The 21,858-nt window shown below is 47.8% G+C and overlaps 2 protein-coding genes across 3 annotated transcripts in view; both read right to left on the bottom strand.

Moving 5' to 3' along the window:
• Positions 1-411: 411 nt before the first annotated feature.
• On the bottom strand, positions 412-10,254 carry ACAA1 (acetyl-CoA acyltransferase 1). Its single transcript, XM_005527769.3, has 12 exons — positions 10,066-10,254; positions 9,113-9,206; positions 8,801-8,858; positions 7,897-7,976; positions 7,413-7,455; positions 5,810-5,908; positions 5,318-5,398; positions 3,509-3,699; positions 3,242-3,421; positions 2,418-2,473; positions 1,802-1,947; positions 412-1,503 (listed from the first exon to the last, which is right to left on the bottom strand). Exons 1-12 carry the CDS (start codon positions 10,252-10,254, stop codon positions 1,428-1,430), a joined length of 1,293 nt encoding a protein of 430 aa, XP_005527826.3. The 3' UTR covers positions 412-1,427.
• Positions 10,255-11,554: 1,300 nt separating this feature from the next.
• LOC102108460 (mitogen-activated protein kinase kinase kinase 3-like) overlaps positions 11,555-21,858 on the bottom strand; it is a 75,697-nt gene continuing 65,393 nt past the window's right edge. For both annotated transcript variants that reach the window (XM_014256777.2, XM_088062695.1), the window contains exons 12-17: positions 21,170-21,364; positions 20,174-20,322; positions 19,384-19,515; positions 16,381-16,510; positions 15,635-15,812; positions 11,555-14,313 (exon numbers count right to left, since the gene is read on the bottom strand). In XM_014256777.2, coding sequence (XP_014112252.2) covers positions 14,085-14,313; positions 15,635-15,812; positions 16,381-16,510; positions 19,384-19,515; positions 20,174-20,322; positions 21,170-21,364 — 1,013 coding nt within the window. In that variant the 3' untranslated portion in view covers positions 11,555-14,084. The remainder of the gene's footprint in view (positions 14,314-15,634; positions 15,813-16,380; positions 16,511-19,383; positions 19,516-20,173; positions 20,323-21,169; positions 21,365-21,858) is intronic.

The following is a 21,858-nucleotide window of genomic DNA, read 5'->3' as shown; positions in this document are numbered from 1 at the left end:
AACTTTCCCTGAGCTCCTTGGAAAATTACCAACCTGTGTGTTTCATCATGTTTGGGCCTTGAGAACATCCCCTTCAGCAACAGAGGGAGGAACCCTTCTTCCTTTTCATTCTTTCCCCCCACATGGTTCCCATTTACTCTCACTTCTCTTTAAATTATTTTAGTATTATTTTAGCTAAAGGTCGCTGGAATTCCCACTTCTGAGTCTGTTAAATTTTCCACTCTCATTAAATAAAAGGCTTTTGTTAATGGCTCATTATCCCCTCTAAGTAATTCAGTTTCTTGGCTCTAACACACGGGCCTGTGTGATTGCTGGGTGAGACAGGCTACAGCATGGGATTGTGAAAGTATCAAAGAGCTCTTAACTCATCATGACCTTCAACTAAAAATCATCATAAAAAGGAAACAAATGTATTGCAAGAACCCACTTGTATTATTAAGTGCAAAAACAAAAGTTAGGACAAAGAACATCTGTTTGTTACAAATTTAAAGCAGCAATGAGTACATTTCTTTTTCAAGCTGAGTTTCAGTGATCTTGTTCAGCCAAGTAATAAGGGATGATAAAAGATACAAGATGGAACATGTTTGCATTAGTGCTGAAGGACTGAGCTTTCATTGATGTTCATGTAGTGTAAATGTAACGCTGTAATTTGCTTTATGTTAGGTAAGTAAATATGATTAAGTACGAGATTTTCCTTGGAGTCACACAAACTGATACTCAGACATGTATTGTAAAAGAAGGAATGGCCACATCCAAATCCTGGCTTCTATCAATTCAACAGAACCTTTCCATTCAGGCATTTCCTGTGGAAATTATGTTCCAGTCCTTCTACTTTCCCCCACTGGAGGCTTCAGAGCAGTTCCAGCAGCAGCGAGCTACAGCCCATGCTCCAGTGTACGGACAATTTAAGACACAGACAACTTCTGATTGGGCTAGGACAGGCAGTTATGAAGGCAGGGATGTCAAGTCTTTGCTTCAAAAGAAGCTCTTCAAAACTTCTTACAAAATGGTGAAACCTTTTAAGGAAATGCTGGAAAAGTCTTTTCATGTGGACTGATGTCTTCATTTTGAGCAACTCTTTTTGCCAATTTGTCATACAAAAATACTGTCCCATAAACTACTCCCTCTGGTAATATTCACAGAATAAAGAGATCAATTAAATTAATAATATTCATTCATAATCACCACACTAAGGCCTGTAGTTAAATCCGCTGAGCTAATTTCTTATGTCAGGAAGCCATGTGCCAGTTTTGCATTTCCTCACCTTCTTCGCAGAGCTGAATCATTAAATTCTACTTCACAATTTCTGCCTAAAATTTTTAGATCTAGTAACAAATCCCAGAACCCACATGATTTCAGTGGAAATCATTTGCTATGCCTAGGAAGGCAGAGAGTGAGCTGTGGTGCTGTTCTGTCAGCACTGGAGCTCACTGCCCCGGGTACTCGAACACAGCCGCTGCGCCCATGCCAGTTCCAATGCACATGGACACGACTCCATACGCTCTGAAATAAAGAACATATGAAATTAAGGAAAAAGAAAAAGCTCAGGTTTAAATCATCCAAGGAAAAAACAAAAAGATTACAGTAAGTTTGAGCTGTCTACTGCTCTCCTGTTTTGCCAGGAGACCCTCAAGGAATTCAGGTTCAAAGCCATCCATAGGATGGAGAAACCTTAACCCAAATGGAGAGTTACTACCTCAGCCAAGAGACAGAGAAAGCTTAACACAAACTGGTTACCCCTGAGCCTGTGGGAGCTGCACACCCAGCAGGTGTGAGGCCAGTACTGATGCTCAGCACTCACCTCTTCCCCCTGCGCTTCAGTTCGTTGAGCAAAGTGACGACCTGCCGAGCACCAGTACAGCCCAGGGGGTGCCCCAGTGCTATGGCTCCTCCCAGGGGGTTCACCTTCTCCATGGGAATGCCCAGCTTTTCAACACAGTACACAGCCTGGAAAGACACAGGGAATAATTTCATGGAAATGCTCTTGCCTTCCTTAGTTCTCAGCTCTCCTCCTCCAGGTCAAACTCCAGCTAGGCCATCGTTCTCAGGGGAAAGGGGTGGAACTGATCCAATGCACACAGAAGTGAGCTCAAACTGTCCATCTCAAACTGAGCCCACACGCATTCAGACATACAACCTAACAATAAATCACAGCCCTGGTGAAACAGATGTTGCAAGTTGCTATGAGAGTACAATAGCCAATTCTTACTTAGTGGACGTTTTTTTTAATACTAAGCTGTATAAGCAGTGCCCTGGTCATTTTTATTTGAAGGAAAAGGAAAATAGTCTGCACATGTTACTAACATTTGGCTGAAGATGTACTATGTGGAACAAGTTAAAAATCTTAACCTGAAGACCAAGCTGAAACACACTCAGTTGCCAAGCTGTGTAGCAACACAAACGTGATGCTCACTCACCTGGCTTGCAAAGGCTTCATTAATTTCATATATATCAATGTCATTCAGAGTCAGACCTATGGGCCAGAAAAGTCAAGAGTTAAAAAGAGATACTTTTGCCTCATGACTATATCAAAGAGAGTAATTGCCTGATAGCTTCCCTCTATGAATTCCAATTCTACTCCATCTAAAAAAGAAGAACTTCAGCTCCATGTGGAGTATCTACACTTGAACAAGTTAATGTACAACAATGTCTAAAGACTGCAAAATGTCAGCCCATGGCATTGTGTCATTGAGTCTGGCAAGTTTCCTCAAACTAAGTGTGATTTCTCTGCAGAGGGATTAAGGATTGAGGGTGGTTGAAGAGTGAAAGATAAAGCTACAGGTGGGCATGTTACTGCAGCCAGGCCAAGCTAAATCAGCTCATCATCTACAAAACCTGTTTAACCCAGTAAGTGTAGTAAAAAACCTAAATAAGATGACAAAATTATAAAGAACATAAAAAACCCAAACACAAAACCACCGCCTATACACTGGTCATAATGAACAAGGGAAAACGGCACTAAGTGAACACTAAATCACTTGCCACATGTCAACTCTTGTTGAGCCTGTGCAGGGATTTACTCCTGAGCTTCTCAAAGGTGAGTGAATGACAATTTACACACCAGTACAAGGGAAAAGCATTTCAACCATCTGAGGGAGGACCTCTTTTAAGGTTTCAGATTTAACTTCACGATTCCTGGGGCCAAGAGCTGCACATGCTTGAATAATATAACGTTAAATCTCAATCCAAGGAGTCTGATTTGCTTGTGCCCAGCACTGCCTGAGTGGCAGGTGGTTCTCACCTGCCTTTTCCACAGCAACAGGGATGGCGTAGGCCGGTCCTATGCCCATCACATCGGGTGGAACCCCCACCACAGCAAAGGACCTGAGCACGCCCAGCACCGGCAGTCCCAGCTGTGCTGCCTTGGAGCGCTTTGCCAAGAGAACAGCAGCTGCTCCATCGCTGACCTGGCTGGCATTCCCTGTTGGAAGAGACCTATTAACATGTTTTTTGTTCTAGTGAAGGCAGGGAAACCAGAGGAATAGCACAAATGTAACACTGAGCTGACCTGCTGTAGTGCTTCCATCCTCTTTGAAGGCAGGTTTCAGCTTTGCCAAGCCTTCCAGCGTTGTGGAGGGCCTGATCCCTTCATCTTGGTGCACAGTGATTGTTTTTTTGTTGCCCTCATTATCTGCAACAGTGGTCTTCACTGGAACAATCTCGGTTTTAAACAGTCCCATCTGCTGAGCTTTTGCTGCTCTGGTGAAAAAAAAAAGAGTATGAAAGGTTAAAATATTTTGGAGGTGAACTGCAGGAGAACTGAAGGAAAGCAGTCCGACAAAGAATGAACTAAGGTGGGATTTGGTACATCATTGCTGAGTGGTGGTCAAGACAAGAGGCAAATTCTTATTTGCATTCATGGGAAGACAAACTTTTTACCTCTATATCAACATTATGAGCATTGTCCCCAAATCTGGATCACTCATTTCAAAGCAAGAGCCCCATTCTGTTCCCATCAATACCTCTGTGCCTTGACTGACCACCACCAGCCCCCAACATGAAGTTTTATTTGTTCAGGGGTACAGCCACATCACAAATGTAAGAGAATAAATGAACCCTGAACTAGCAGCAGTCAACAACTGTCATGACCAGATAGAATACAATTAACTAAACCAGAATTAGCTCAAGCCATGTAGAATTAATCTTTCTTATCAACAAGCTATTTTAAAAGCCTTCAAAGTAGAGCTTATTTAGATTTACCTTCCAGAGGTAAATCCTTCACAGAGAATACAAACTGGAGACTAGAAGCTTGTTTTACCCCTTCATCACTTTGCACTTTTACCAATAAAATGAAAATATTCAATGCTCCCAGGTAAGCGAGAACTGGAGCAAAGTACTGAAGGACAGGTCAGTAACCCCACAAATATCCTGAGACCAAGGCCAGAAAGTCAGCCCTTGCCTCATGTGAGGGTTAGAATCACATTCACATACTCTTTTGGTTATCAGTTCCATGGCAGTGAGAAAGGCTGGCATGCCAAGTTCCCTGAGCAGCAGGGCCGGAATTTAAAGGTTAACTACCCTGTGCAGTGGCTTCCTGTGTTAGATAAATAACTGGACCAGGCTGATGCTTAAACAGAGCTCTGAAATCAAGTTTAACTCTTTGATGGCAGAAACTTTACCCTATCACCTGCCACTGCTCTGCCAGTAGAGTCCTACAGATTCTGGGGTCAGTTGACTTTGGCAGTGATTTAAGCCAAGAGGAAGGTTATCAGAGGTAGGACTGGACTCACTCAGAGCCAAACACCTGCAGCAAGGACAAGCCACTCTTCTCACAAGCTCAGCAATTCACTACAGACAGCCACACTCAACTGTTCCCTCATGGGAGAGGCTCCTGCTGCTGCTGCTCCCACGTTCAGGTTCCAGTGATCCTGAGCCAAAGCCACTGTGAAAATACCTCACCATGCACTCATCCCAGAAACCTCCCTGAGGTTCTGTCATAGAAACACAAAATGGCTTGGGTTGGAAGGGACCTTAAAGATCATCCAGTTCCACCTCCACTGCCATGGGCAGGGACTGCTGGATGCTGAAACAAGCAGGGTACTCACTGTTCAGGGTCTGTGTGCCCAGTGATACTTGTGTGAGGTGAGTCACACAATCCCAGTACAGCCCTGGACTCCAGTTCCCTCATCAGACACAATCCTGCACAGGCACTGAATTTTGGTCAGACCCCCTCAAGCTTCTTTGCTCATTATCAAGGACTGGAAGGCAACACAAAGGCTGCACTTCACCAGGAGGTAGCAGTGTGTTTTCTAGCTGTACTTATTTCTTAACTAAAAGGTTAAATCCAAAAGGTCTAACAAAAAAAAAAAACATTTACTTTTGTTGGGAAGCCAAGGCAAAGGCATCTTGCTTCTTTCGGGAAACTCCAAACTTCTCTGCCACATTTTCTGAGGTTATTCTGGGGAAAAAACATCACAGAGTTAATCCTACGACACATCTAATGGGGCTGCAGTTGGCTTCTACTAAGATCACACCAGGTACAAGCAGTGGCTTTAGTTTGAAAGCTAACTGCTGCCTTCTCAACTTTAGAACTGCTGGCAGGAGCTAATCCTGAATCAAATCTAGGACCAGAACAATGTTCAAATCTGTTCTCCTTGCTCAACAAGCCATTGATCTTAAGACAGATCTTAAATCTTTGATCAGAGTTGGTAATTTCCCCCCATTTTGCATCATTAATCTTCCACCACAACCAAGGATGCCAACGCACACAGCTCCAAGCTCACCACATTCAGGTCAATTTGTAACTATGGTCACTGAGGAGACACAGCATCTATAAAACCCTTAAACTGTGGGAAGTGGAAACACTTACCCCATAGGAATAAGGCAGTCTCGAGCTTTGGGGTTATCCATCATGTTGGAACTGATATCACCAGGGTTATTGGCACTTCTGAGGGACATTGTTTCCACACTAAGCACAAGAAAAATTTGAATTGCTCCATTAAGACTGATCAAAACTCAATATCCTGACAACATGCTTTCCTATTATCCCACAGAAACACAGCTGCTAATTAGGAACTGGTTGAGGCAGAAGCTCTTTAATCATCAATTTAAGAATTATCATGAAATAAAAACAGATTGTGAGATTCAACTGGTTCTTGCTTCACTAGAATAGGATATCAATGTCAGCAGTTAATTTCTTGTGTTTCCACAGCTAGAAAGGAATTGCTATGATTCTAGCACATTTGTCCTCAAACATAATGAGGTTCAAGGGCTGGAGTTTTCAGTGAGATTGTCAACAGACACAAAAATCTTAAGAATCAGACACTCAGATCTTAAGAACAGGTTGGCAGTAGAAAAAGAAGTATTGAGCAAACCATGGCAAAGAGATTTCAGTGTGTTGCACCATTTGTGTTTCACAACACAAAGAATTTCAGACATGGATTGCACAGGGTGCAATCTTTCACCCACAAATTAATTAACACATTGAAGATACTCAAATTCACTGCAGAAATACAAAGCTATCACTTTAAGACTCATGGGCTTTTGTAAGGTCAATCTAGATTATGAAACCTACAATGGGAAGAGGGTTTGAATTCTACTCTGCACCACACAAATACCTTAATGAAGAATAAATAACAAAGAAAATATTCCTGGAAAATGAAAGGCAAGCAGAAAGTAAGGCAGCTTGTAGTAAGTGCTATCAGCAGTTTAATCTAGCTCAAAGATGGGACACTCCATCATTGACTTCAGCTACATCTGCTCCTGGAGGAAGCCATAGGAATAGGTTTTAAGTAAGAGAAACCCCAGCTACAGTCTTTTGTGTTTTCATTCAGGGTTTCTCCACTCTGTGGAAAAGTAAGACTTGAGATAAACCCAGCTCCCAAAATATATTTGTAATTTATGGATTGTATGTCTTCATGGACATACAGGGCAGAGGCCAGACAGCTTCCCACAACAAAACCCAGTCTCTGGCATACCCAGGGGTGCAAAGGCCGTCAGTCCCTTTAAGCACAATACCTTGGTGGACATTACTGTGTGCAGTAATAATTAATGAAAGTTTAGAGTCATCAAGCTATAAAAAAAAGAGAAACCCAGTATTTTAGCCTCAGGATTACTGAACAGTTTTGGTTTTTTTATTCCTTCTTCTGAAGTCAATGTGTATATGGTCACTAGTATTTCCCCAAAACCAACCTAACGTTTATATAATCTTCCAAAAAACAAATATTGCTTGTGATATTAGGGCTGAAGCACAGAACAGCTCGTCTGTCCAGCATAGTACAGATCCTGTACATCTGCAGAACACTCACTAGCACACGTAGGATATTAATTTCTTCATCCAAGAGAGCTGCTTGTCTTTCAAGAGGCTATTTAATTGGAGATTAGCTAAAAAGCTAATTATGGCAGGCTATTGCACAGGAACAGAGTGTTACCTTCAGGAAGCCTAAGCAAGCACTATGAAAATACTTCCTTACCCACAGGCCAAGCCAATGTCATACGATCCATTTCGGATGCCACCTGTAACAGCAGTGCACAAATATTCTTACTGTCATCAGGAGCAAAAGCATTTCCAGCCTAGCTGCAGTTTCCAAACACCTGAGCACCCACTACAGCCAAATGGGCACTTCCTCACCCTCCTGCCTGCCAGAGTGAGAGCCAGGCCAAGCAGCTGATGGGGCTGAGGACTAAAATGGGGCCAGAGAGAACTGGAGGGACCCTTCTGGAAGCTGCCTGATATGGAGATGATGGTGGAGTTTATTCCCAGAAAGCCAAGTCATTTGTCTAGGGATAAACTTGGCCTCAAGGATATAAAAGTATTTAGCTAACACCACACTGAAACTTCCCTACAGCACAAGACATTATCAGTGTTTTACAGCTCAGAGAGACTGGAGGACAAGAGGAATGAGCCCTTAGGATGGGACAGGCATCGACTCTGATGCCAGTGCCCACAACACCTACCAGCTATGTTGATAATGGCCTGTAGCCCAGAGGAGCACTGCCGGTTCACACTGGAGCACGGCACCGTCTCTGGAATACCACTGGAAAACAAGACAGTGTTGGCAAAGGCTCAGTAATAAAAAACCAACAATAACCCAAAACTCTAAAGAGTGCATTAATCCACTTGATTAAATTTTAACTCTCAAGTTCCAGGCAGATCCCTTATCCATTTCTTGATCTATCTGGTCCTGCACCAAGGGAAAGCAAAGTTCAAAGATAATTTCCTCACTTCATCTGCAAGTGACTAGAAGTGCTCTGTCCCCATGGGTCTGTCTTCAGAAGGTGCTCTGTAAGCTAGGCCCTCCCCTGGAGATCCTGAGCTCTGACCCAGGCCAGAAACCCTGAAAAGTTCTATAATATTCATAATTATAGCTGGCTGGCTGTGCCTGCACCTCTCTAAAGTGGTAGCTGTGCAGTGATTAACAGAAGCAAACAACGGCAACAGAAACAGACTGAAATATTTGGAATCTAGGATCCATCAAAAATATGTGGAATCTAGGATCCAGCTCAGTACAAGCCATTGACCAGCACTGGGCAATGACAGAAAGATCTGAGCCCATCCACAGTTTTGGGACCAGATGCAGAAGAGAGAGGGGCAGCCTCACAGACAGTGCAGCTGGGAGCCCACAAAACATTGTGTCCCTTTCAGAGGCCCAACACGGGCAACACAAACAGATCAGCTTCACCTGCCTCCCTTGTCTCTGCCATCAGTGTTCTCTGAGCGCTTGATCAAAGTCCAGTTTCTAGGCAAAAGGTGATTTGTTGTAATTCCTGGGAGTGCATGAGCCCCGCTGTAATCTCCAACCCTGTGCTACTCCATAGCCCAAGGAGGAGAGGAAGAACCTCAGTCTGACTGAGAGCTTACCTTAGAAACTGTGCAACTCTTGCAATCAAGGCGCCAGCTCCAGGCTGCAGCACATTCCCTGAGTGCAAAGACACAATTCCAGTCAATTGGCCGTGTTCCTCTCACAGGCACTGAAGGGATGTTCCCATCACCACATCCCGGTACTGCTCAGCCCCAGATCAGAGCCCCATCACCAACAGGACAGGCATGAAATCCTAATTCTACACACTAACCCCTTCCAGCCCCACAAGACTTGTGAGCATCCCACATGAGGAGCCTGTCCCACGCTGCTGTCCAGACCAGGAGTTTCACCAGGCAGAGGCAGTCACTCACCCACACAGATGTCTCCCAGGACTTCAGGGCGGAGGTTGACATCCTGAAGGACAGCTGTCATCACAGCAGCCAGCAGCTCATCGGGTGTTGTGTCCTAAAAGCACAGGGGACCAGCACCATCAGTGAACACCAGTAAGTGCCCTGTCACCAGTTCAGCCTCACACCATTTCAGAGGGTTGGCCAGTGGCACTAAGACAGCTTTACTCCACTTCTCAGCTCACTGTGGTTGTTGTTTTCCTACCACAGCAGAATTACCTACATGTTTTTACCCCAGGTTTCCTTCAGGCACTGTAACACACATGCTGCTTTCTTTCTCACCTTCCTTGGATTTGTAGGAACGTGCTCTGCAGGGCCTTCAAAGTCACACGCAACTACAGAGATTTATGTGACAAGCCACAGTAAATGGAGCCCCTCCACTGATTTTGTGAAAGAAACAGGGGTGACCCCTCAGCTAGTGGGAAGTACCGCCAGCATGAGGAGACCTGTTTGGAAGGATGACGAGGAACGAGCACCCTTTGGGGTCATCCTGGCACCCTGTTCTTTCCCAGGACTCTGGATGCCACCCAGGGAGGAGCAGGTTCCAGAAGGGTGGCAGGTCCGTGCCAAGCTGTGCAGTGAGGGAACACGCCGGGGCTGCTCCGTGTGCCAAGGCAGGTGACAGGACTGCGATGGCTCCCTGGGCTGCCGGGGGAGCTGGGGACCCCTCGGGAATTGTCCCGACTCCTTTAGGGGATCCACTGGCGCTGCCACCCCCAGCCTTAAAACCATCATCCAGCGTCCAGATTTAGACTCTTCCAGAGCAGAGCAGCTCCGGGGCGGTGTCTGGGCGGCAAGCAGCGGTGCAGCACCCAGGCGTGCAAGGAGGGGAGCCGAAGAAGGGGGAAGCCGTTTCCCAACGGGGATGCCAAGCACCTGTGGGGACCTGCAGGAGAGGCAGGATCCCAGGCCCGTACCTTGAAGCCGCCGCGGCGGGCGCGGCCGATAGCGGTCCTGCGGCCGTGCACCACCACCACGTCGTCGGGGCTGCTGGCCCGCGGGGGGCCCCCGGCGCAGGGCACGGCCCTGGGGGCGGCCCCCGGGCCCGGTGCGGCCCCGGCCAAGTGCCCGAGCACCAGCTGCGCCCGCCGCGCCGCCGCCGCCATCTTGTCACCGCACCGGCCCGCTCGTCTGCATGGCCACGCCCCTTCATTTGCATACCGGGAACGGGTTCCATAGCGTCACGACCACACCCTCTAATTTGCATATCAGAGCGCAGAGGTGGCTGCGCTCATTTGCATTCTCCGCCCCCTCAATTTGCATGACCACGCCCCACCAAACCGCGCTCCGCCGCCGAAGCCAACCCATCAACCGGGATAAAGGAAAAATAAAAAAGGAAGGGAAAAAGGGGATAAAAAGAGGGGAAAAGGGAAAAAAAGTAAAAGAAGAAAATGAGGAGGGAAGGGAAGGGAAGGGAAGGGAAGGGAAGGGAAGGGAAGGGAAGGGAAGGGAAGGGAAGGGAAGGGAAGGGAAGGGAAGGGAAGGGAAGGGAAGGGAAGGGAAGGGAAGGGAAGGGAAGGGAAGGGAAGGGAAGGGAAGGAAGGGAAGGGAAGGGAAGGGAAGGGAAGGGAAGGGAAGGGAAGGGAAGGGAAGGGAAGGGAAGGGAAGGGAAGGGAAGGGAAGGGAAGGGAAGGGAAGGGTAAAAGAAGATATGAAGAAAGAGGTGAAAAAAGGGGCAAAGGAGGGAAACGGGGAGGAAAAGGAGGGAAGGGGGGAAAGAGGGAAGGTAAGGGGGGAAGGGGGAAAAAGAAAGGAGAAAAATGTAAAGGATAGAGAAAATCGGGAAATGGGGGGAGGAGTGGGAAAATGAAGATGAAATAGAAATAAAGAAAAATACTCAAAATTTTAAAATAAAAAAAAAAAAAAAGAACATTAAGTTTAGAAGCACAAAAGCCTGTGCATTCAGAGTCCAAGGTGGAGTGTCAGGACACAGGGACACGCAGAAACATCGGCTCAGAGAGCTGCGCAGATCCATCTGTTCCAGAAAAACCCAGGAACCATCAAATCTTTGTCACCCCCCACCCCCACTGCCCCCGGGATGGTCACACCAAGTGCCCCCTGTGCCCCCCACCCACACTGGGAACCGCCCTTTGGGAAGGGGCTGTGCTGGGGTGCAGGGGACAGGCAATAGAAATGTAGACTCATGGAATCATTGAGGTTAGAAATGACCTCCAAGATCATTGAATCCAACCAAACCACATTCCCAAATGCCATATCCACATGCCTTCTGAACACTTCCAGGGATGGTGATCGCACCACTCTCCTGGACAGCCCGTTCCAATGCCCTGTTCCAGCCCAGCCCCTAAAAGGAATTAATTTCTCTGTGGACACGTGGCAGCACGCAGGGAAAGCTGAAGGGTCTGCTACAGGCAAAATAAAATAAAAACAAACCAAACAAACAGAAAATGACTTTACATGGCAGAATAATTCCATTTGCTTTTCCTAGTTCCATTCTGTACATCAGAAGACTGCAAGGGTTTTACAAACCAGAAAGGCAAAGGCACCTGAGGAGTGTCTCACACGCACACTCGCACACACTCACACTCACCACATCCATCCACGGGAGGAGTTAGGTGGCTTGAGGGCCCTGGGAACATTTTGGGGTTTTGGGGCAGCCAGGAGCCCCCTTTGGCTCTGAAATCTTTGAAAAGAAGGAAAACACCCACCCACCACTGTAGGGCTGAGAAAACCCAAACCAAACAGTTTTAATGAAAGAAGAGAAAACAGCTTAAAAATGGTTTTGATTTTTTTTTTTTTTTTAGCTTTGGTGAACACACACTTTGTTACCCTCTTCTGCCAAACCTGTTCCCAGAAAAGGCTGATTTTTTTTTTCCCTTGTGTTTGTTTCCATCCATCCCATATTACTGACCAGACTGATGGATTTGGTCCTATTCACAGAATAAAATTCTTCATTCCCCTCAGCAAAAGGAGACTCTTCCCCCTCCCTGTGGGGAGCTGCCCATCACCACCATGGCTGACTGACACAACCCCTGGTGCTGCTCCAGCATTGCCCCCAGCTTCCCTGGAACCTGGCCTGGCAATAAATGGCCTTGGTAGCTTTCAGACAAATTTATAGGGAATTCTTTTAGGTGTTTCTTTTTATTTGCCCTAATACTCACAGTGTTTATTTTTTAAAAACTGAAAGAACTCTTAAAATCTTAACATCTTTGAGTGGCTTGGGTTGGAAGGGACCTTAGAGCTCATCTCATTCCAACCCCTTGCCATGAGGCAGGGACACTTTTTCACTGGACCAGGTTGCTCCAAGCCATATCCAACCCTGACCCTGAACCCTGTGGGACATCCACAGCCACACTGGGCAACCTCCTAAATCCTGCTTCTCTGTTCAGAGCTGAGGAAATGGACATGCTCTCACCACCACAACCAGCAGTGCAAAATCTTGATATCTTCCACAGGGAAGAATTCAAGGATGTGTTCACACAAACAACCAATTTGTCACTTTCCTCTTAAGTCTAAGCAACATTTTTCATTTACACTGAAAACCAGCATTAAAATAAACCTGTGTCCGACACACTGGCCTGAGGATGGAACCTCCTGGTACCTGCTTTTTGAACCCTTTGCTGAGTCAGTGGAAACAGCAGATGCAGCAGAAAAGGGGGAGGTGGGATGGTACAATTTATTTATCCCAAACCCCCCAGGATCTGATAGGTTAATTAATTAACTAGCTTCCAGGGACTCTGTGTGCTTCCTGCCCAGGTTTTCCAGCAGGGTAGTGCTGGCCAGAGGCTGTAGCCCAGCTCTGCTTTTGACTGGCCTGTTCTCTCATACAACTTCAAACCTACTGCAGGAAGGAATCTGCTTCCAGCTGCCCTCGAGTGCTGCAGCTTCACTTTCCCAGTCTGAGGCTCCATTGTCCTGCAGCTGCTCCCTCGGGCTCCACCACAGAAGTGATGCTCCCCTTCCCTGTACCTGGGGATGGTCCAAAAGGCACAGAGGAGGAGGTGCCCAGAGGAGGACGCACCCAGATTCACAGGCACCAGTCCTCTCTGCCTAATTTTAGGCACTCTCTTGGGTTTTGCAGAGATCCACTGGGCTCTCCCTGCACTTCCAGAACACGATGGCATCCCTCCAGCACAGCAGCACGGGCACGGCTCAGCAGAATTGCGGCTGTGAGCAGAGCCGTCCTTGCTGAGATTCCCTTCAGCTCCCGCCTGATTCCTGACGGCTCCCAGCACAATCTGGCTGCTGCTCAGCCCTGCCCACCGCCACCATCGACAGCATTTAAACACCACCACCATCGCTGAACCATCCCTCAGCCCGTGGCAGGGGTCCGGGCATCCGTCCGCGGGTGTACCCGGCAGAGACCTCCTGCACCCCGAGAAGACCCCCTCGTTCCCAGACTCACACACGCACACACACACACGCCAAGGCAAAGTCAACACGGCTGCTGCATCCTCACACCAGATCCGAGCCGAGCATCACTCCTTGATTGTAACCGCGTAAGGCACAGGACAGTGTGAAACGCCGCCCCGCCGGAGCCGCCAGCCGCTCCAGCGGGGCTGGTCCCCTTGTCAACGGGGACGCCCAGGTCCCCCCGACTCCGTGGTCTGAGGATCATCTCCTCCGGCTTGGCTGAAGGCCCTGTCTGTTCCTCTGCGAAAGGTGGTGATGGCCACTGAGCATCCGATTCCCCCGGCGGGGGGACATTTCCCGCTTGCCACACTTCCCCAGGAGAGCAGTTCCTTGCCGAGGGGGGACGGCCCCGGTACCGCTGGCAGCAGGGAGGTTACGTGGTCCAGCACCCGCGCAGGCCGGGAAATCCCTCGCTCTCAATTCCCGGCGCCAACAATCCCGAGCGCAGCTTGAAAATCCAACAAGGCGGCGGGGCCGGAGCAGCAGCGAGCGAGGAGGGACCTCGGGACAGCCCCGGGCCAGCTCCGAGCCTCCCGCCGGCGCTTCCCATCCCCGCTGCCAGCGCTCAGAGCCCGCAGTTGACGAAAGGGTGTCTCAGCAGGTCCTCGGCCGTCGGCCTCCGCTTCTCCTCCACGAAGATCTGCTTGAGGAAGTTGCGGCAGGAGCTGGAGACGCCGTCGGGGAGCTGGGGGTTGGTCGGCTGCGTGGCGATTTTAAAAATCGCTGCCATGGCCTCGAACTCTGCCCAGGGCGGCTTCTCCGTTAACATCTCCACCACGGTGCAGGCCACGCTCCTGCAAGAACGCCAAGCGCAGGGTGAGGGACTGCGGCGCTGGCCCTGCAGCTCAAATCTAACCAGCTCTGGGATTGCACCTGCCTGAAGGGACTGTGCAGGGAGCGAACCTGCGGGAGATGGGCACATATCCCTGGAATGTCTGGGACCCTGAAGCTCCCTGGTCACACTGGGCACTCGACTCCCACAGCAGGAGTGAACACACAAGCCTGCCTTACAGCCGATGGCAATTCTGCCCACTTTAACCGGCAGATACTAAGTCTCATAAAAGCTCAGGGAGATGCCAAGTTAACTGGCAGATACTAAGTCTCATAAAAGCCCGCTGGAGCCTACCCTGAAGGGAAACCAATGCACAGCTTCAGACGGCACAGTTTCAGCAATGGCATGTAGTTCCCAAGGAAGCTGAGCCAGAATGAAACATGTTTGCCTACACCCAACTTCCTCTCAGAGGTGTACCTGAGAAGGAACATGTGGGATGAACAGCAAAGACCCTGAGAAGTTTCCCTCAGCTTGCTCAGGAATCCTAGTCTCAGAGGAGATACTCTGCCACCTCTATTCATGAACAATCCTAAAAATTTAAACCTATCCTAAACCTAACCTATTGAGCCTAAAAAAATTAAAAATTAAACATTTCCCTCCCATCAGCCAGTGCAGGAGGTGCAGAGTACATGGATGCCTGCTAAGGACTTTCTAGGTTTTCCCACCCAATTCCAAGTTCTCTTGGAAGGATTATTTAATGTTGACCCTCTTTGCTTGGGCATCCTACCACACTGAGAAGACATTGCTTCCTCCTCACATACTGGGAAGATTAGTAGTGCCATCCCAACTCCTCCCCATCTGTCATCCTCCACAGATCAACACATTCACAAGCAGCCAATGATTTTGGTTATCTTTGTGCCTGAGTAATGTGCAAACATCCAGCAGTAGATTTGGGAATGCCGCTGAAGATCCCTGGAGCCTCTGAGCTGAGCTTAGTGAACCCAAAATCAGGGCCACCAAAACTCAACAGGTCTTTTAGTGAGCTTTGTTATCAACCTGCTTTCCAGAATTAAAGAGCTGTTAGGAAATGAGCTGGATGTGAGACTCACACAAGACAAGAGCTTTCAAAAGCAAGCTGTGATTCTGAGTGCTCCTGTTTTGGGAACTCAGCTACAAGTTGTTTCCTCTGGATATCTGCACAGTTGATCCTAACGCGTATCTTCTATTTTCCATCCTCTGCACTGCTTCCAACTACTAGCTATACCTGTTGCTCCTACTACAGCTTCCCAAAAGGATTGTTTGATTTAAGTAGAAGTGGTGGTTTTTTTTATTGCATTCCTTACCACACATCAGCTTTCCTTCCATAGCCCTCTCCACTGATAACCTCGGGGCTCATCCAGTATGGTGTTCCTGTGACAGATTTAATCCCAGTCCCAGACATGCAGATGGTCTGGATGCGTTTGCTGGCCCCAAAATCTCCAAGTTTCACATTTCCAGCAGAATCTCTCAGAATATTGGCACCTGGGGTGAGAAGCAAAGACAAGACCCTCAAGAAATGAAGCAGCAACCTGAAGTGGCCACAGTGAGGAGAGCAGGAAGAGCACAGGCCAAAAGCCAGGCAGGAGAGAGCCCAAAGGGGCTGGACTCTGCATTATTTCAAATCCTTCTGTCCTAAGGCAGCTGCTCTCCAAGAGAGCTGACTCCCACCAGCGTCCCCTCATTCAGCAGGTTTGCCAAAACTGAGCAGTGCATGAGGGCAAACAGATCATCCTGCCCATCCACAGACACCAGAAAGGAGCCTCAGACCTCTCCAAATGCCAGAGCCTCTCAGTTCTTGGATATGTTACAACAGATTTTCAGACATGTAAGGGCACCTAACAATAATACTTGGGAGAGAAAACAGCACAAGATTTTGGTTTCAGCTGCTTGCTCAAGATTTTCATGTTTCAATCTGGTGAAGGGCAGGGGCAAAAATACTTCAAATAGAAGATCCCAGCACTGTGCTGTGCACAAGGATTTGTCCTGGGGCAGGGGGAGGCTGGGCTGAACAAACCCAAGCAAGCAAGAAGCCTCTCTATCATCCACTGACCTTTAATATCCCTGTGGACAATCATATTGCTGTGTAGGTAGAAGACTCCCTGCAGGATCTGCCTGGTGTACTTCCGCGTGACATTCTCGGTCAGAGCACCGTAAGCTTTTAGCTGGTCCTTTATTGAGCCCTGTTGCAAAGAAAAAACACACACCAACTGTAAGGACCAGAGAAACCATCATGTCACAGCCAATTCTTAAATCTTCCTGACCACTCTGTCTTCCGGCTCAAAAAATACCCCAAACCTTATCTGTAGGAAGAGCAGAAATCCACTAAGTGAACAGACCACAGACATGTCCCTGTCCCATATCCCTGCCAACACCACAGACCTTCTTCCCCCTCTAGTGGCTGGAGGGGTGTCACCAACAGCTCACTGTCACCAAACTGACGAGGAATTCCAACTCAAACGGGAAGATAAGCTTGATTAATTAGATTCATAGAATATTTAAGGTTGGAAAAAAGCCTCTGAGACCATCCATTCCAACCATTAACCCAGCACTGCCAGGTCCACCACTGAACCATGTTTTTGTGAGCATTTCCAACGATGGTGATTCCACCACTTCCCTGGGCAGCCTATTCTGATGCTTGACAACCCTTTCAGTGAAGAAATTATTCCTAATACCCAGTCTAAAGCTGTGCTGCTGCAACCTGAGGCCACGTCCTCTTTTCCTATCACTTGTTACCTGCGAGAAAAGACCAACTCCCACCTGTCTACAGTCTCCTTTCAGGGAGTTGTAAAGAGCCAGTTCTTTAGGGTCAAGATAATGAGTCAGTCTTTGAAAACCTCCTCCCAAAACTTTGCACAGCAAGGAGCACCTACAGCCATGAGGCACAAGCAGCCCCACAAGGGACTGCTCCAACAAGACCACCCAGGGTAGATAATTTGCAAGTCCTTGAATTTCTGACCCAGGCATGCAGGCTCAAACTGGTTTGATGGTATTGATCAAAGAGGAAAGGAAGCAGGGGTGCAGACATTTATCACCTGCTGCAGGTTGATCCCCTTGGTTTTAGCTGTATTTTTGGCTCACTTGGAAATGGATGTGTCTCACTGTGCCAGAGCTGGGTTTTAGCAGGGATGAACCAGAGGCAGATTTGGGGTTCACACTCGGGTCTACCTCCAGTATTTAGGTTAGCTGGGAAGTGGGAGGGGAAACTCATCCTGTTTCTGCCTGTCCTGCAGCTCTGGGGTTGATCCAAGATTGCCAGTCCTATTCTGGGAACAGTGGCTGCTCTGCTCCAAGCCAGCCCCTCAAACTGTATCAGCTTTTCCACATCCACCCATCTCTGCTGCTGCTCTGCCCAGCTACTGCTTTGGCTTCTTCTGAGGCTGGTGGTGATCCTGTGGATGGGCCTCTCCTCTTCCTTTCTCAGCACTGCTGAAGCAACCCAAGATGCTCTAAATGACCCCCTCAATATAACCTGTTTGCAGGGAACGTTCTCTCACCACAACCAAAACAGATTTCTTATCCTGTCCTCCCTCACGCTGATGAGGGGATATCAAACAAGAAGGGGAAACTGGCTCTTTAAGGCCTGTGGTCAAATGGACCATTCTGTTTCCCAAGTATAATTTAAAAAACAAGTTTATGGGCTTGAATAGAATAGGATAGAAACTACAAAGTCAGCTATTAACTGAGGGCCATCATAAGAATGGCAGCCAAAGGGTGCACCCAAACTTGGCCCTGTGAAGGTTTTGCCAAACTGACTCTCTTAAGCTGAAAGCTTGGCCAGACCCAGCTTTGCAGAACTGCTGTCCTGCAAGTTTTGGGAACTCCCTCACTCCCACTGGCCTTGGAAATCAGAGCCCTGAGCTGCTTTTGTCAAACGAGCTGGTGTTGCAGCAGCAAAGTCAATCAGTATTTGGTCAGAGCTCAGCTTTATCATTTAAAAAAAACAAACACTGAATTTCCAGCTCTGCTGGACACTGCCCCTGCATCAAATGCTGGTTTCCTGGCTGCTAACAAACATCAGCACGCTGTGGAATAAGCAGCAAGGGAACTGCTGGAGTTCCCGGGATTTACTCCTCTGGGTCCATGCCTTGTGTTAGGGCCTGAAGGCAAGATTCCCACAGGGATAGGGGAAGGGAAGGGACTCAGAGGCATGGAAGCCCACCTGATCACTCACATGCAAGATGCATTCAGCGACCCTCTAGCACATTTACTTAACAACAAAAATTTTTTGCAACCAAATGACTTAATTGTCCCTTTTGACCTTACAAATCTCTGTGTAAACAAGGGTTTATTCTCCCACACTCTGGGAAACAAATCCAGCTGGATGGAAGAGACTTAGGAGAACACATCCTCCAGCAATGTAAATAGCATTATGCTGTTTTACACCATCAGTCTAATGGCTGATGTAATTCACAAGCTCCCCAACACAAAGAGATGCTCAACTCACCCATGTACATTCTCCAGCTCCTGCTTAAACTCCCTCAAAGCATTCTGATCTTTTTCCCCCGTGGCTATTTCATCCTATATCAGCAAAGCCACAAACTGAAGCCACTCATGCACAAGAGGATAATGCTGCCCGCAAAAAGCTCAACAGAAGACTAAGTGAATACCACTGTTTTTAATACACACGTGCTGAAAGCCACAAATAATTGGTGACAGCTGTGGGTGGACAGTTGTACTATTAGCTTGTCCTGCAGGGATTTGCAGTAAATACTTAAGGATGGGCTCAGGCCACAGTGTTTGGAGCAAGATCTGGATCATGTCCTGCACTCACCAAGCTCAGATTCCAGACTGTGAACACACCCTGCTTCAGGATTCAAACCTAAAACCTCTCTGCAAGGCTTTTCATCGCACCCAGTGCTTGTTGAGGGGCTTCACCATGACATCTGACTCACATCCTAAGCTCTCCAAGCCTTAGGGATGCACCCACTGCTTTGGCCTGGTTCATCAGCTATAAAGCAGCTCAGCTGGACAGATACAAATTTCACCAAAGTCCAGGAAACTCTAAATCTGTTTTCTGCCACTCTAGACAATCTCTAGCAGGAACTACACTTACTCCTGGCATGTATTCCACAAAGATAGACAGTTTCTTCTCCTCAGGATCCCGCAGGCACCCGTAGTACTGCACGATCCTGTCGTGACGGAGAGTCTTCAACAGCTGAATCTCACATTCTAAAGCATTCACCTCCTGTAACAAACCAGACAGGCTTCCTGATGAAAGGGAATGGTGTCTTTGGGAACATGATACAAATACAGCTCTGTGCTGAGCACAGCTTTTGTAGCAGCTGTGAAGCTGCCCACAAAGACATGGCCACATGAGGCTCAGAAATAAGGACCACTGCCCTAAGGGAAAGGCAAGGAAAAAGACAGGGCTTGGCTTTGAGACAGGTCTTGTTCTTATTCTTATTCTTGTTCTTATTCTTATTCTTATTCTTATTCTTATTCTTATTCTTATTCTTATTCTTATTCTTATTCTTATTCTTATTCTTATTCTTATTCTTACTCTTACTCTTATTCCTTTTGTTTAAGAAGTTTTTTCTGGAAGATTTCAACAAAGTCACTGAGCAGAATGGGGAGAAGGTGAAGGGAGCAAGAAGGACACAAGTAAAGGAGATCAGGCAGAGCTGCAAAAGATATCTGACACAGAGCAGGCCAATGTAACCAAGGAACTGGGAGACAGAGAAGTCACCAGAGCACTGTGACTGGTGCCACAAGCCGTTCAGGACTACTCCAGGGAGGGAAAACAACACCCTGTCTCCACACACTGCCTTCTGGGGACATGGACACCTCCATCCTGAGCCCACAATTCCCCAAGGTGCTGCAGAAAGTCCTGCCCCTGTACTCACTTTACTTGTCTCCTGGCTGTCAGGGTCGAAAGGCACCTGCTTCACTGACAGCTCCCGCCCGGTGTCAGCATCATAGCAGAGATAAACTTCCCCAAAAGCTCCTCTTCCCAGCAGCTTCCCCAGCCTCCAGTTCACAGGTGCCTGCAGGGCTGCGGGGGAGAGGGGAGGGTTGAGAGAGGAGCACAGCAGGGAGACTTCAGCATCGGGGTCCACCTGACTCTACAGAGCACAGGGCAGTCAGTGAGCCACTCTTTCCCAGGGATACCAGGACAAAACAGTTTTAATTACCCTGTTGCTATTGGTATGGGGGGAACGTGTCCCAGTCTGCATTAGCATAATGCACAAACAAATCCCAGAAGAGTCCTATTTCATTAAGAGTCTTTCCTCTAGAAACTGTTTTCTTAGCCAACACTGGAATTTCCCTTCTGCTGTGGGAGTGTTTAGCAGAATACAGGATAGCTGCAGCAACCCAGGCAGGGACCAGTAAGGAGTTTTATCTCACTGCTCATTTCTAGGATGTTACCCATCACTAAACAGGCCCAAAAAGCACCAGCTTCTATATCATGGGCAGCCTTGCAATAGCAGAGGAACCTGCAAGGCCATCTTGAGGTGCTGGGGTGACAGCAATGTAAACCCAGGAACAGAAACTCTGCATTCATCTGCTCCCACATCCCAAATCTTCTGGGAAGCTTCTGCTGTGTGACCACACTGACAGTCCAACACACAAGCAATCATCTGCAACCCAGGAAGTGCTGAACACCAGCTGGCCCCACAGAGCTCCCAGCCAAAGGCCAAGGGAAGACACAGGGTGTTGTACTAAACCTTTCTCATGAGACAGAAGCTGGTGCAATGTCCCTCATGGTGGGAGTGCAATCAAAGTTTACCCATGGCTGGCTTAGCTGATGTCCAGTAACTCAGCAGGTCACAATAAATCAATTTTGTGCCAAATCCCAGCACTGCTGAGACCTCAGGCACTCGGGACTTTGGTTCACTCACAGTTCCTGGCTTTCGTAGGGGAGGTGCTGAAGGCCTGCAGACCCTTTTCACAATTGTTCCAACACTTGGGCCTGTACTCATCATACTGCAAGGTGCTGAGCTTGCTGTCCCCAGTAAAGCTCTTGGTTCTGCTGGAAGGGACGAGCTGGAACAGGTTCTCCTGTGGGAAGTAACTCCTGGGGAAAGTCCTCCGGCCTGTAGGGGAAAAGGGGTGAAGTTACAGCCAGAACACACACACCAGCTTGGATCCACCTGCCACCACGTTCTCACATCACTGCCCAGATCCTCACCTCTTCAAACTGAAGGAAGTGTAATAGAACTGAAGCAAAGCCCTGTGAAGATTTTAAATTCAATTTAAGAGTTGATAACAGCAGGCATTATATCTAATGCAGAAATTTTCCAGAGGGGTTTGCAACAGTTTAATTACATCAGGGGGTTTGTTGGTTGTAAATCACAATTAAACACTGAGCAGGCAGAGATTAACATTGAAAATTATCCCTGCCATCCCTTAAGTCCACATGCAAATGACCACACAGCAAGGCCAGACCTGCTTTCACAGGGGTATCAGTGAGAGATGAAGTTCACTCTGGAAAGCTCAATATGCTCTCTGCACCTCCTCAGTACATTTTTCCCAAGGGAATTTTTGCCTCCCACTACTTGCAGTCTCATACAGTGAAAGAATTAGCAGG

This window comes from Pseudopodoces humilis, chromosome 1 (genome assembly GCF_049639895.1).
Source record: "Pseudopodoces humilis isolate 2021_Gansu_Grassland_sample_001 chromosome 1, ASM4963989v1, whole genome shotgun sequence".
NCBI classification, from domain to species: Eukaryota; Metazoa; Chordata; class Aves; order Passeriformes; family Paridae; genus Pseudopodoces; species Pseudopodoces humilis.
Note: the sequence above shows the minus strand (reverse complement) of the source record. Positions and strands in the feature narration are given on the sequence as shown.